Source organism: Notolepis coatsorum (assembly GCF_963971535.1).
Source record: "Notolepis coatsorum genome assembly, chromosome: 11".
In the NCBI taxonomy this organism is placed as follows: Eukaryota; Metazoa; Chordata; class Actinopteri; order Aulopiformes; family Paralepididae; genus Notolepis; species Notolepis coatsorum.
In genome coordinates, this window is record NC_140175.1 from 62,513,483 (window position 1) to 62,530,202 (window position 16,720).

General features: G+C 42.7%; 1 protein-coding gene across 4 annotated transcripts in view; it reads left to right on the forward strand.

Annotated features, from left to right (window-relative positions):
• LOC311236678 (ARF GTPase-activating protein GIT2-like) overlaps positions 1-16,710 on the forward strand; it is a 108,360-nt gene extending 91,650 nt beyond the window's left edge. For all 4 annotated transcript variants that reach the window (XM_084324394.1, XM_084324395.1, XM_084324397.1 and 1 more), the window contains 2 exons: positions 5,503-5,566; positions 12,568-16,710. In XM_084324394.1, the coding sequence (XP_084180520.1) occupies positions 5,503-5,566; positions 12,568-12,777 (274 nt within the window). In that variant the 3' untranslated portion in view covers positions 12,778-16,710. The remainder of the gene's footprint in view (positions 1-5,502; positions 5,567-12,567) is intronic.
• The last annotated feature ends 10 nt before the right edge of the window (positions 16,711-16,720 follow it).

Sequence of the window (16,720 nt, forward strand, 5' to 3'; positions counted from 1 at the left end):
TAAAGGCATCTTTGAGTAAACGTTGAGTAGAGATTCAAGATTCATTTGTGCCCGCTTCATTTGTGCAAAGTATCATTAAGTATCTCGAGGCTGGGGCCAGCATGTCCTCTTTTTTGGAAATCAAAATATGGTCACCCTAGCAAAGTCACACAGCCAGTTTGGATCTGACAGTTCAGACAATATTTCTTCAGCCACAATAAAGCTAGCTTTCACTGCTGCATGGTTTCTGGCTGTAGCTCCTGTGAACATACTCTGCTGCGATTGCAGTCTGCCTTTTAATTCTTGGACAATTAGTTGTTTTTCTTGGAGGCTAAATCTGGCATGCGGTTGGTGTTTGGTGTCTAAATTCAGACGTAGATTGTACGTCTGAATTTCACATCTTTTTTTAAACTGCCTTCCATCTCCATCAACTTTTCTCTTACTGGACATGTTGGCATCACGACTAATGAAGATGTTCAATTCTCAATTTGACTTGATGGTGAAATCGCCGTAGTTAAACACTGATGTAAGGCTACATTGCCATCTACATGGGATGCCGCCACTTTGGCGGTCACATAATTGACATGCATTATGGGAAATGTAGTTTATAGTCAATGCACACTTTAAAGCAGCATAGACTTATAATAAGACAATCATAGACCACCGCAACACTTCCGGGATTCTGAAATCATGGAGGAGATGGTGGGGGAGCAAATTAATTAATGTGGATGAGAGCCTTGATGTAAGTGGTTGTAGCTATGGCTGTGTGGGTGCTAGAAACATTATCGTATAGACTTTTATATGCCTGAGTCTCCTGAACACGGCGCAACCGATTCCAAATCGATCGGAACTTAATCAGCCAAGCTATAGTCCCTTTTTCAGCACCTACGCATGCGCAGATTGCCAAAGGATTCTGAAGGTGCGCAAAGCCTCTCCAATAGCATAAAACTGCAGTGCCGCAGCCCCATACATAGGAGGGGCCTGTACTGTGCGTTGGGGGCCTGTACTGTGCGGTGCACTACTGCGCATGCGAGAAACAAAGTAAAGTAATTCTAATCTAGTCTAAGGGTTAAGTTTAGGCCCTCATCCAGAAGAGGTTAAGCTTAGAGTAACAGTCAGGGCTGGTAATCCAATTGATATTCAGTTTAAGATAAAAATTCTAGTCTATAGACCAGACCTGGGCATTGTACGGCCCGCGGGCCGGATTCGGCCCGCGGGATGATTCTGACCGGCCCGCGAAAGAGTACATGATAATAAAAAAAAATAAAAAAAAATAAAAAAAATATATTTTTTTAATATTTTTTTTTATTTATTTTTTTTACTTTTATTTTTTTCATGTCAACGTTCACACGCACAGTATACGCTTAGGAGACATGCTCAGAAGATGTTGGTTCTCTTTGGATCCACCTACATATGTGAACAGACATTCTCAGTCATGACGTTTACCAAGTCCAGGTACAGATCCTCTCTCACTGATGAACATCTGGCAGCTGTGCTTCGCATCTCCACCTCAGACATGCAACCTGACTTTGATGGACTTGTTAAAACTCAACAGAGACTGGATTTCTCACACTGAATGAAAAAAAAGAACTGAAGAACACTAAAATGTGGAAATATAACAAGTGAAATGGGACACTTGATATTTTTTTTTCTTTTTTTTGCACAGTTCTGAAAACGTTTAATATAGGCATGTAAAGTAAAAAAGGCTACAAAACTGGGACACTTTTCTTTACACAGTTCAGTGACATGTCTTGTTTATTTTTGCTATAAGATGATGTGATGTCTTTACAAAGCTAAGAAAATCCTTGTTTCAATAGTACTGTATATGAAACTCAAAATTCCCTTTGTTATTAATGTTTCACATTTTGTTTATCATTTTGGAAATAAATTCTATTTGAATAAATGATAATTTTGAAAGCTATAACCTCACCTTTTAATTGCCAAATAATAACATACACTCTTACCAGGGGTCAAAACAATGCCATTTACTGCTTTTTATATAGAAATAAAATGTATATTATGCATAATTGAGTTTGGAATTTTGGCCCGGCCCCCCAACATATTTTCAGTTGCTCATTCGGCCCCCCGGGAAAAATAATTGCCCACCCCTGCTATAGACAATTGGTTGCATTGAATGCTTTATTTGGTTACTCCTAATCCAATTGATATTCAGTTTAAGACAAAAATATTTTGGACATTAGGTCCTATTTTCCGTATGTTACTTTATGTTCTGTATGTTACTTTATGTTTCTAGTGTCCTATATTATATGTTACTTTGTTTCTCGCATGCGCAGTAGTGCACCGCACAGTACAGGCCCCCAACGCACAGTACAGGCCTATGTATGGGGCTGCGGCACTGCAGTTTTACCCTACTCTCTCTCTCCTCTCATCTGGGGCCAATAACCCACCCTGCTGAAGCAAACGGGGGAGCTCATGTCTCCAACTTTCACAGATGGATGGAGTATGGTGGAAGATACCCACCGATCCCCTCTGTCCATAACTCAACTCATCATGAGCAGAGCTTTCATTAGAGCCTAATATGATGGCTCTGTGACGATTTTGAAAAAAATCTCTTTTGGAGCTCAAAATGGTCAGCCATCTTGCATTTGAATGTCAACAATAGATCAAATCATTATATAAAGACCAAATATGTGTTCCTTGACCAAAGTAAGCTCTGAAACCATGTATTGTGCATCATTGTAGGTCAAACCATTAAAAAGTTAATTTCCACCGCAGCCATTTTGGATTTTGGTCTCTCACAAATTTCACCCGCCTTTTTAAAAAAATACACCCCGGCTAAATTTTTTATTAACCCTCCTAGATGACAAATCCATTGAGAAACGGACCTTCGCTCTCCACGGTCACGGAAGTGCCACAGATGACCCAACTATCTGCCAAGAGAGGTCTGGAGAAATTCACAGTAAAACAAGTTACTAAACTCCAACCCACACATCAGACCAAAACAAAGAAAAGTAAACAAAATGCAGTACCAAGCGGGGGGCTCTTTTGCCTAGAGGTCACTGTTTTGACGGAATAACAGATTCTACCTTTAATGTGTAATTGACAAACACACACTGGTTTATGCCTCCTCCACCTGATGAGACGATAAGACTTTTTTGAGAAACCTATCCTATTGGTCTCTAACCAAGCCCCCATCCTGAAGGGAAGGCTCATGGTCATATCCTTTGCAAATTATCATTTAATCAAAGGATATTTGACATAAAATGTATATGTTATTTTTAATCATATTTATTTAAAATTGTCCAGGGAATGCTCAGGTTGTTCCCATCAGGGACCAGTAACATCCCAGCTGTGATTAATAACGTAGACGTGTCTCTCCATTGAGCCGAGCGTAATCCAGCCAGTGTCATTGGGGATTCATACTTTAACAGCAGGCCTGTTATTGGCCTCTCCTACTCACTAATCAAGTGTGGTATTTGCTCAGCTTTTGCACTTAGCCGCCAGGCCTCACCCCAAGCCAGCTCCTCAGAAGGCTTCCCTTCCACGCTGCTCAGAGACATCCTGTTTAAAGGGATAGTTCAGATGTTTGGAACACTATCCCTATTTTCTACTTAACAACGATGGTGTTGATCAGTAGACCCCCCCCCCCCCCCCACACACACACAGCTTCAGCTCAATCACCCTCCCCAACCACGACCCCCCCCCCCCCCAATCGCAGAACACCCACCCCCCTCACATCCCCAAAACATAAAAAGAAAAAACAACATTGAGCACAGAAAATAATTATAAATGAGCAAACAATACTATAGTACAAACAAACAAATCAAAAACAAATAAGCAAAGAAACACATTAAAAAAGAGAGGGTTGGTAGCTGTAGCTCAGGCCCACATCACGTGTGTGTGTGTGTGTGTGTGTGTGTGTGTGTGTGTGTGTGTGTGTGTGTGTGTGTGTGTGTGTGTGTGTGTGTGTGTGTGTGTGTGTGTGTGTGTGTGTGTGTGTGTGTGTGTGTGTGTGTGTGTGTGTGTGTGTGTGTGTGTGTGTGTGTGTGTGTGTGTGTGTGTGTGTGTGTGTGTGTGTGTGTCATAAAGGGTCTCCCAAGTTTTCTTAAACTTGGCTAAAGATCCTTTAGTCGTGGTATTTTTGGGTTTAGTTTGATACCAGAACCTGCTTAATAAGGCTTAGGAACGTGATGTCCGGTAACGTCACTAAGCCACCATCTGTAGAAGATCACTCTGGTTGACTGTGTGTTAACAGGTGGATGTTTGGTTTGTGTGAAAAGCTGCCACTTTTTTTTTACATTTAGATTAATTTCGATTATAATCGATTCTAACATATTCAAATCGATGCATCGTTACACCCCTAGTATAATACCAGAACCTGTTTAATGCACTTATGATGAAGATATTACCATCATTAAGTCTTGTGAGTTAGTTGTGCTGTGTAAATGTTTTCCCCACCCCTAGTAGCTATTACCATCATTAATTCATCAGTTCATTCAGTTTCACCAGATGAGATCAGGAGAATGGAGTACATTGCAGTTTGCCTGTTGAGCAAAGCAGAATTCATTGTGCATTTGTGTGAATCTGAGTAATGGTTGCTGACTTGGTTAGAAGAGTGTTGCTGGCTGACTGCTCTGTTTGGAGGCTGTTAATGACGGCTGCATCTGAAGTGCCTAACATCCATATTCCTAATGAAATCTGAATCATCTTTGTTGGAGCCGTGTTTCCCCTGCAGTAATTCAGCCGTGGTGGGCGCAGCATTATCTTCATCCATTAATTAAAGGGGAACGCCAGCTGAATTAATAATTTAAATGTGTTATTTCCATGGCCCAGGAAAGTTCAATCAATATTTGTGAATGTGAACTACTCTCTCCCAAAGCCAGAAACCAGTGATGTAAGAATCAAACTTGAGATGTCACTAGGTATAAAGTCTGGAGCTGCTCCATTGACAATGAAACAGATTTTCTTTCCAAATGAGCTTTATTCTACAACAGTGTTCTCAATTCTGAAACAGAAATATATCCTCAGAATATTCCCCTGGTTCACTGTTTATGGAGAATCACCAGACCGGTTTTAGGATTAGTGAGAGAGTCACTTGTTTTCACTAATCTGTTTTGGACCATAAGAATAACATGTATGAATTATTACCTAGATTAGGGTGTAGTTTCCCTTTAAATGGTGCACACATATAACTTTTCAAATAACATTTATTTGTCAAATTTGAGTTTTCCCACATGCAATAATGCAGTAGGACCTTTATTTGATTAGAAATTGTTATCTAGTGCTTACCAGAGATGTGATTATCGTTTTTCAGGAAATAATTTTCTTCTGCATGGTGGGGGGAAAAGCATGAAAATCAAACGGAAGTCTTGGTCGACTAAGACCAAACCAGAGGGGACAGCCCTAAAGATCACTTAGGCCTATCTATGTATTACATCTATATCTGTATCCAGTTCCCACCTTTTAGTTAGCAGAGGAAACACAGACTTCTAACATGTTGGCAGAGGAATCTTCTCTCTCTCTCTCTCTCTCTCACTAACCCTGGTGTGTCCTGTTCCTCAGCTTCGTGCCTTGTTCTGAGAGGATTCATGTTGCTGTGAGGGAGATGGCCACCCTGTTCCCCAAGGTGAGATCCTCTTGCTGTGCTCCAGGGAAGCTGTTTGTTTGCTAAACAGCCGGAGACCATCTAGAATGACTTTGTCACACACGCACACACACACGCACACGCACGCACACACACACAGACAGCAGGGGTCCATAAGATTGATACCATAACATGAGAGGACCTATACAGTGTGCTGTTATGTCAACAGCAGGACAAGAAACGGACTTTATCCACAGGCCAGTCATAGGGCTGCTCGATTATGACAGAAATCATAATCATGAATTTTTTTTATTGTTATTCAAATCACGATTATTAAACGCGATTACTCATTGATTTGAGAACATCACATGGTGGCAAATGGATTTGTTTTACCTTTCTTCTCGACCAAAAGCTGCCTTTCTGTTACCAAATATGTTTGAAAATAACTGGAGAAACGCGCCGTTGGAACTAAACAAGTTCAGAAACATTATTTCGGTCGATTATTCCTCCCCTTTAACTCTTTGCCCGCCAAACCCGAGAAAAGTCGGGTTTCGTCGCCAACCGTTGAGCACCAAACCCGACTTTTCTCTGGTTTTGATCCTTTGATATTTTTCCTTTGATCCACGTTCTAAACACTCGCTCGGAGCTCCCTGGATCTCCCTGGCACAGCTGCCTACGTTGGAATTGCAATGACGACCGAATCCCACCAGGTGGCAGTATCACATACCTTTTGAACTGGGGATATCAGTTCAGTGGAAGTATTTGGAGTTTCAGGCGAGCAACCAGAACGATTTGGGCATGATGCATATAACACGTCATATCTCGCAATCTATGAACAAATATTGGATTATTTTTGGAAAGGGGCGATGTTTAGCATGGAATAGTGCACAAACTACAGTATGTAGAAATGAACTGGTTAGTCAGTGTTGGACTGTGAACAATGCCTGTAAAATTAGCCATACTATTGTCTCCATAGCTATAATACAGAACACACGATGGGTCCGTAAACATCGCTAGAATGGTCAATAACGCTGGCGCCATTGAGTAGAGATGGTAAAACAGCGTGAAGGTCAATGAGTTAATAATACCAATTGGTATTGTATTTTATATCTTTCGTGGAATGAGCATCACAGCTAACCGTGTGGGTAGCGGTCCAAGAAAATTTGCCAAAATCCCTTGCAATATTCTTCTGTTGGTATTTACTCTCGTTTTGAGTTGCTTGGTGGATTGGATGATTGCACTCTCCCACAGTAATAAGGAAAACACAACACATATTGGCAATTTTTACACTCTATTCATTTTACACTGTCGGGGACCTCAGTAGCGTGTGGAAGATCCATACACAGCCACAACAGCTTGGCACCTCATCCTCATGCTGGTAACCAGCCTGGTCACACACTGCTGTGGGATGGCATGCCATTCCTCAACCAGGATTTTTCGCAAGTCAGCCAACATGGTTGCGTTGGTCTGGTCACTCTGGCACGTACAGCACACCCAAGCTGATCCCACAAGTGTTCAATTGGGTTGAGGTCTGGACTCACGGCAAGCCATTCCATCCTCTCCACTCCCAAATTCTGGAGGTACTCTGTGATGATCCTGGCTCTGTGGGGGCGAGCGTTGTCATCCTGGTGGATGGTGTTAGGTCCCAGATTCCGGATATATGGGATTGCCACTGGCTCCAGAATCTCATTCCAATATCTCACTGCATTGAGATTGCCTTCAATTATGACAAGTTCTGTTTTTCCTGTGAGAGAGATACCGCCCCACACCACGACACTGTCCCCATTGAAAGGTGTCACGCGATCTATGCAGCAATCTGCATAGCGTTCTCCACACCGTCTCCATACTTTGATCCTGCCATCCCGCTTCCGCAGACAGAACCTTGATTCATCACTGAACGTTGCCCCACTTCTTAGGTTCCACTGTCGGCGCTGTCACCAGCACAAACGGGCCTGCTGGTGAAGGGCAGTCATTGCAGGCTTCCTGGCAGCCTTATATGCATGAATACCGGCCATGTGAAGTATGTTCCTTACCGTCTTATCAGAGATCAGTCTGTGGTACCGTTATGCAAATCTTGCCTGTAAATCTCTGGAAGAACGCCTACAGTTCCTCAGTGAAGCAAGGATGAGGAACCGGTCTTCTTGAGGTGTTGTCTTCCTGGGATGGCCACTTCGCAGTCTGTCTTTGACTTCACCAGTCTCACAGAACTTGGTCCTAAGTTTGGAAATGGTACCAGGGCTGACACCAAATAATGCTGCCACTCTGCGTACCGGAACACCAGCTTCCAGTTGCCCTATTGCACAGGCCTTATCCTGAAGGGACAAATGTGCCATGTTTATGCTTGGAGCACACACAAACTCAACAAAGTTGCAGGACCCATGCACACAAGTGCTGTCAAATAGGTGCCAGTGACACACCTGTGATTGGCATACACCTGCCAGCACTTGAAGCTCAAAACAAGAGTGAATACCAACCAAGAATATTGCAACAGATTTTGGCTAATCTTCTTGGGCCGCTACCCACACGGTTAGCTGTGTTGCTCATTCCACAAATGCACAATCCTTACAAGTTGTACCTCGTTGTAAAGGTGACTAATCAGCCTTTCCAAAGATATAAAATACAATACCAATTGGTATTGTTAAAGGGGGGGAATAATCGACCGAAATAATGTTTCAGAACTTTTTTTGATGAGTTTATTTTGGGCTTGAATTACTGTTTGGGCTTGCAGGGGCAGAGTGCACTACTGTGAAGGAAGGGTGTGCTGCATTTACAACATAAGGCAAAATGAGAGCAACACAGTACGATATTGAAATTGGAATAATCTCTCAGTTTTCAAGTTCAAGTTTCTTTAATAGTTGTCATACAGAAGTACAGAATACTTTTATACAAAATGCTTCTTACTGTTACGCTCCAGAGACTGTGCTAGACAAGATAAGTATGAAATAAAATAAAATAGTATAGCATGTAAAATAGAAGTAAAAATAGAAGTCAGTGTTCAGTATAGACATATGTACAATGTTCGATGCAGAATAGAAGTAACTGAGTTACCATACAATATACAATATACTATGCAATGTACTAATATACAATACTATATAGTGCAAAGCAGAAATGGGATGAGGTACAATTTAGGTACAATTTACAGTAAGGTGTACGAGTTGTAGTGCAAATCCTTTACCAATAAATATAAAGTGTGTTTAGGTGATCTAAAGTGTGGAGAGTGGGTGCTGCAGTGTGTTGTTTGTTTAAAGTGAGTGTGTGAGTGTGGATGTCTGTGCTGTGTGCATTTGATGGTTGTTGCATAGTGTCTATTGTTCGTTGAGCAGCCTGATGGCCTGGGGATAGAAGCTTCTTCTGAGTCTTTCTGTGCTCGCCATGAGACTCCAGTATCGCTTGCCTGACCGCAGCAGTTCAAAGAGGCAGTTGTTTGGGTTGCTGGAGTCCTTGATGATTCTCTTAGCCTTACCCCTGCATCGCTTGTTGTAAATGTTCTGGAGGGTGGGAAGCCCCCCTCCAATTGTGCATTCGGCTGAACGTGTCACTCTCTGTAGTCTGCTTCGGTCTTGTGCAGTGCTATTCCCAAACCAGGAGGTGATGTTGCCAGTCAGGATGCTCTCTATTGTACATGAGTAGAAGTTCTTAAGGATCTTCTGACTGACTTGGAACTTCCTTAGGCGCCTGAGGAAGTAGAGGCATTGTCGTGCCTTCTTCACAACGCTGTCAATGTGTGTGGTCCATGTCAAGTCCTCGGATATGTGGGCTCCGAGGTACTTAAAACTGTTCACTCTCTCAACCGGTGCCCCGTCAATGCTGAGGGGGTTGTAGTCCCTGACCCCCGACCTCCTAAAGTCCACAATCATCTCCTTTGTTTTGCTGACGTTCAGGGAGAGGCTGTTCTCCTGGCACCATCCCGCCAGGACCTTGACCTCTTCCAGGTAGGCCCTCTCGTCGTTTGCAGAGATCAGGCCCACCACTACTGTGTCGTCAGCAAATTTGATGATTGTGTTGTTACTCCGCTGAGCCATGTGTGTACAGGGAGTAGAGGAGGGGACTCAGAACACAGCCCTGGGGGGCCCCTATGTTGAGGGTGATGGATGAGGAGGTGCAGTTGCCTGCTCTCACCACCTGGGGTCTGCCCGTCAGGAAGTCCAAGACCCACTGGCAGAGGTCATAGTTCAAGCCCAGGTCCCTGAGCTTGGCTATGAGTTTGGAGGGGACTATGGTATTGAATGCTGAGCTGTAGTCGATGAATAGCATTCTCACATAGTTCCCCTTCCTCTTGTCCAGATGTGATGCTGCTGTGTGCAGCACATGGGCTATGGCGTCCTCCGTGGACCTGTTGGGGCGGTATGCAAATTGCAGGGGGTCCAGGTTGATGGGGAGGGAGGAGCAGATGTAGCCCTTTACTAGCTTCTCAAAGCACTTCATGGCTATGGAGGTGAGAGCTACAGGGCGGTAGTCATTGAGGCAAGCAGGCTTGGATTTTTTAGGTACAGGGATGATAGTGGACTTCTTCAGGCAGGTGGGGATGACAGCCTGTTCTAAGGACAGGTTAAATATGTCAGTGAATACCGGGGCCAGTTGGTCGGCACTTTTAGGACGCGGCCAGGGATGCCGTCCGGTCCTGCTGCCTTCCTGATATTCACTTTTTTAAAGGTCCACCTCACCTCATGCTCTGTTACCCTGAACACTGAGTCTCCATCAGCAGACCCCCCCCCATTGCCGTGGCTTGTAGGCTGGTGTTGTTATTACCAGCCTCAAACCTCGCATAGAAGGTATTGAGATCATTTGCTGAGGAGATGTCACTGTTCAGTTTGAGGGAGGTGCCTTTGTAGTCTGTCATCGTTTTGAGGCCCTGCCACATAGCTCTGGAGTCAGCCTGTTCAAACTGAAGTTCAATTTTATCCCTGTAGCGCCGTTTTGCCTCTATTACTGTCATCCTTACGTTGTATCGCGCCACCTTGTGGTCATTCATGTTGCCTGCCACCAGGCCGGCGTTGTATGCTGTGGTGCGCGCTTTCAGAGCTTCACGGATGGATTTGTCTACCCAGGGCTTTTGATTTGGGTAAACTTTAATTATGGTAGTGGGGATTGTTTCTTCCACCAAAGTACGAACAAAGTCCAGCACTGTCTCCGTGTAGTCATTAATGTTATCTGTGTTGTCACGGAACACGCTCCAGTCTGTACATTCAAGTGCAGCCTGTAGCGTCTCCTCTGACTCCCATTTCTGCACCTCTCGCGAGACTACCGGAGTGCTCTTGATTCTTTGTTTATATTTTGGTGAAAGAAAGATGGCCGCATGATCAGATTTTCCGAAGCCACTAGCAGAATGAGCCTTGTACCCACCCTTGAATTGCGAGCCCTACCCTGTCACTCGTACTAAACATAGAACAAAAAGTTCGGAAATTTGTGTTTGATTATTTATTATTACTCTGTTGTAACAATGCTTCTTGGCAATACATTTAGCTCACAACAGAGAAATAATCTACCAAACACAAATTTCCGAACTTTTTGTTCTATGTTCATTTTACCTCCCTAGGTTTTAGCTGTGACCAAGCAGCAGGTGTTAGTCTGTCTGTCTGTCTGTCTGTCTCTGTCTGTCTCTGTCTGTCTCTGTCTGTCTCTGTCTGTCTGTCCCAAAATTACATAGTACATGATAGAGACATGAAATTTGCCACAATGATAGATATCGCTGTGCCAATGCAATTCAACAAATATCACACCAATCGGCCAGATGGTGGCACTATAATTAAAGGTAAAATGAAGGTAAAAAGTACTCCTAAAGTATAAATAAACAGAAAATAAACAACCAACCAGACAAACAAAGAAACAGAACAACACGTCAAAACAAACAAGGCAAGAGTCAGAATGAGTCATGGAACACTAATGAAATATAGGTGGGTTTTGAACTTAAATTTAAAAGACTCGATGGAGGGGGCAGATTTGATGGATGTGGGGAGGCTGTTCCAGAGGTCAGGGGCTGCGACAGCAAAAGCATGCCCCCCCCCCTAGACTTTAAGTTGGACCTACGGGTGGTTAGGAGACCCTTATCAGCAGATCTGAGGGCCCTGGCGTTGGTATACTAGGAGTCTGCTAGGTAAAAGGGGGCCTTACCATTAAGGGCTTTATAAATGAATATTATAGGAGTACCTTGAATTCTATCCTGTAGCGAACCGGGAGCCAATGAAGGGAGGCAAGAACAGGGGTGATGTGAGCTCTCTTCTGAGTACCTGTGAGCAATCTAGCAGCAGCGTTGTGGGGTAACTGTAGGCGGGCTATGTTCAAATTATTAAGCCCCAGGTACAGGGAGTTACAATAATAAGATATGGATGCGTGAATGACTCTCTCAATGTATGAGGGGGAGAGAATGGCCTTGATCCTAGCTATGGACCGAAGCTGGAAAAAACACTCCTTCACCACCGAGTTCACATGCCTATTGAAGCTAAATTCGGGGTCGAAGAACACGCCCAGGTTTTTCACGAAGGGCTGAACTAGGACAACCACCTCCAATTGTAATTCCAGTGGAGAAAGTTGGGTGATTAATCGAGTTTCAGTTTCAATTACGATTTTGTCTTCCCACAATCATGAGAATAAGATAATGGAGATAAAAAGAGTATTGTGCTCCCCCACACAAGCCCAAACAGTAGCTTTACCTCATGTTGAGAGGGAGGAGGGAGCCACGGCGTGTTTCACCAGTTCCTTTTTAAACGTCTTTGGTAACTTGTAGAACATGACAGAAAGGCAGCCTTTGGTCGAGAAGAAAGGTCAAACTAATTCAGTCATCGTCATATGATGTTATCAAATCAATGAGTAATCGTCATTTCAATATCAATCAAAAAAATATTTTGGAAGCCATTACAAACAGTTACTTTCAAAATCACATAAAAATCCTTTCAAAGTAGTGTATTACAAATTTGCATTATTAATTAATAGAATCTTATCAGTTGTGGGTCTGTGGCCTAATAATACGAACCTCGTCGTCAACATGAAGGTTTGAGAGCCAGTGGTCTGAACTGTATAATTACTCTCCTCTCTCTCCTCAGCGGCCTTCCTCGGACACGGTGAGAGGGTCCCTGCGTCTGCTCACCTCCAGTGCCGGCCGACTGCAGGCTGAGTGTCAGAAGGCCACACCCCTTGACCCCTGCCCCTCCGACATGCAGCTGGTCACTCAGCAGGTCATCCAATGCGCCTACGACATCGCCAAAGCCGCCAAGCAGCTCGTCACTGTGACAACCAAAGAAAACAACAACTGACTTCAAAAAAACCCAAAGACTTAAAAAGGGAAACCTTGACTTTTTGTTAACTTTTGTCTGTTATTTATGTTTCACCAGATGCTTGTTCACATTGTGGTGGAATAGTTTCTGTATTAGCAGTTAGCATTCACTGAAACCATTAGGAGCCGTTAGCAGTTAGCGTTCCTCACTGAAACCATGAGAAGTCGTTAGCAATTAGCGTTCTTCACTGAAACATTTAGAACCGTTAGCAGGTTAGCATTCTTCACTGAAACCATGAGGAGCTGTTAGCAGGTTTAGCATTTTTTAAGGGAACTGAATATCAAAGGTGGAAACTTTTCCTCAAATTGTGAAAGAAGTGTCTGATGATGAGAAATAACCAACTAAAGTTGAAAGTGTCAAGGTTTCTCTTCACCGTCCTCAGATATTCAACATGTATCATAGCCTTCTACCAGTGTTATCATTGTTGTCAATTTCAATGCCAATTTTATTTAATGTAACCAAACCGTCATGATACGTTTCATGTGAGCGGAAAACAAGTTTACAGAAAATGTTACCTTGCAACAATCCAAGGCTTTATTTATTCAGGAGTTTTATTTTGTACCGTGCCAATAAGAGGATGTGTCTTTTCTAGGTGACAATCGTATTACCATAAAACGTTTAATAGTAACCCAGGTATTGATTCGCTTCAAACATCCAAAATGGCCAGACATTTATTTGTGACAGGCTTTTTACCGTATTTGGTCAAATATGAAGATGCCACAGGCTGTTATTTGATACGGGGCATCTCTTAGAAGTTTTATGGTGTTTTCTATTACCGGTAACTCAAAAGAAAGATAATATCTGCATTCACACTAAACATCCAAAGTGCTTCACAGGTAAACCAGCCATGGCCACCAGTGGCAGAGCCTCCTGCATTTTAAAGGAACATTTTCAGCTTAAAGGGGAACAACAACCCAAATTTAAGAATTCCAAAAATGTTATTTCCATGACCTAGGAACATTCAATTAATATTTGTGAACATGAGCTATTCTGTCATAAAGCCAGAAACCAGAGAGGTAAGACTCAAACTTGTGATGTCATCAGGTATAAAGTCTGGAGCTGCTCCCTCAGACAACGAATGGGAGATTGATTTTGTGGAGCCACGGAATGTTTTTTTGTGGGAGAGTTTTTAAGTTAGTTTTTTATACCCAAATTAGCTTTATTTTCTTAGTGTTCCAAGTTCTGAACCATCACCCTGGGTACTCTGTGTCATCTTAACTATCTTTCCCAATGAACTGTATTTTTGTACTGATTTGGACCATAGGAATAACATGTATGAATTCTTAAACTGGCCAAAGTTCCCCTTTAAATGGGTTATTTTTTATCTACTGGGCCCCTGTCGCAGTGTGTGAAAACGGTGTCAGCGTTCGTTCTTTTGCCAGCTACTCAGAAGCCACCACTAGCGGTACCAACAGATTTAAATGAGGACTGTGCTCTTAATGTTAGCAGGCTGTTTATTTGATGATTTAAAGTGTTGAAAGAATGGCACAAAGGAAAACGTATGCCACCCACATTGTGACAAGAGAATAAGACTAAGATTCATACCGTCATAGTATTCCTTCTCTCCAGTGCTGTGCCTCACCACAATGCCATTAGTAACCATTTTCAATTAGCCTGTTTTAAACCCGTTCAAGGCTGAGCTGCTGTGAGGTTGAATTCATACGATGAGGCAAACTGGGAGTGGCAGCACTTTGACAGTGCTGCCGTGTCAGCGCCATGCGTTAAAAAGAATAAAGTCATACTACCCAGAAGGTTCCATTTACTGTAGGAGTACATGTGCTCCTTGAGTTTCACCATAGAGCCCTGTGTTTGTCAAGTATAGGCAGATTTTGTTATAAGAACAGATTGCGTTACAGTAGATATCATGTAGCCAGCGTTAGGGGGACATCTGTAAAGTTGTCCCGTATTTTTTTCCTGTTAACTGTTTTGTAAACTGTCGCATTTTAAAAAGTGAAGCCATACCTCTGATATGTACTTATATCCATGCTGAAGATAATGTGTTGAATTTTTGTATTTTAATTTTGTATTTTTCTTTTTTTGTATTTTTTTTTAACCACTATCCCACAGTGATAACCAAACGGGCCAATTCCAAATCCATTGTGAATCTTTTTTTATTATTATTATTACTAAAATATGAAATTGTACAAATATGTATCCATAATAATTCTGTATCCATACAATCCTAATAATACTATTCTATTTATAAACAGTGTATCACATACCTCTAACTAAACAAATGTCTACATTTATTTTCATAATATATATGTTTTAACAAAAGAAAGGCTTCTTCAGAATACAGTTTGTTTTCATCTTGGGAGCATTTCCACAGGCAGTCTGTTGTGGGGGGGGGTGTTTATGTGTGTGGTGCTAGCCCCTGTGTTTTTATTGTGCTGCTAGTGGTCGAACTGTCCAACCAGAGAGTGTTTAGAGAACCAGGATTAACCAGTTAGCCACAGAACCACTTGCTAAAGTGGAAATCCACCTGAAACAGAAACTCTCCCCAGCTGGGAACCAGAGCATAGAGACTTTGATTGGATGACACTTTTTGCAGTTGGTCCATTGGGAATTAATTGGTCACCAACTTTGTGGGCTCAAATAATGTTTTGTTTGAGATATTACCTCCAATGAGTTATGTAGATGTACTGTAGGGCGTACAGCTCTGAATCAGAGATTGTACCCATATCCCAGTAAAACCACCATGGATACTGTCATAGTGTCCTCATATCCCAGTAAAAAAAATATATACTGCCATAGTGTCCACATATCCCATGGGTAACTGCCATAGTGTCCACATATCCCATGGGTAACTGCCATAGTGTCCACATATCCCAGTCAAATCACCATAGGCTCTGTCAGTGTCCTACAAGTTCCACTATTCACTGTCTGGAGCAGCTCCAGGATTTGTCTCTTGATTGATTACATCCTGTTACCTATCCACTCCGTGCCTAGTGGCACATAAGGCCTTCACAGAGCGTTTCCACTTCTCCCGGTCAGCTGCCATTGTTCTTGCTTCAGGCCATGAGCTCCACCCTGCCTCTTTTCTTTCTTTCTCTACTGTGCGTCTCCATGTAGTCTTTGGTCTTCCTTTTCTTCTTTTCCCTTCTGGTGCCAAATTCATTGCTATGTTGCAGTCGTTGTGGTCTTGCCTCAGTATGTGTCCTATCATCTTCGCCACTTCACTTCCTTGCTCATCGGCTTCATGTCGGCTCTTTCTAGTAGCACTATGGTGCTCTATGGTCTTGCCACTGGATTCTGAGGATTCTTCTGAGGCATCTGTTATGGAACACGTCGACTGATTTGTTGTCTCCCTTGTTCATCTTCCATGTTTCACATCCATACAGACAGTAGGACTGGCACCACCAGTGTTTTGTACAATCTCAGCTTTGTTCTTTTCGAGATGCTGTTGAAGTATTGGAGTACCAGATCTTTTTGAGTTTGATAAATGCACCTCTTGCTTTGGAGATGGAGAGTCTGTTCATTGGGTCTTTCATACCTCCTCCCTCTTTACAGACGGTGGCTCCCAAGTATGTGAATTGGTCTACATCCTCAATCTCTTGGTTGTTGATGTTGATTTTGTCATGGTTTCTTGCATTAATTCTTGGATCCTGAAAAATGTATGTAATTATTGATGTTTCCAATAATCAAAGTTGGGACATTGGTATCTTATCTTTCAGATCATCAGAATGACCTCTCAACAACACATGTAAACGTTATTTCAGCGTAACTTCTCTTGCTAACTGAGAAATCCTACTTCTTGACATTCTGCCCGAGGTCTTCAAGCTATGACCATGTAAATGTACGGCTCCAAGAATGAGTATGTCCTAATGTGGGGTTATTACAGAGTACTATTGCAGGTTATTACAGCCTGATATGATCGGTGTGCCACTGAGTATTATGAGCCAGACTGTCAGACAACAAGCCC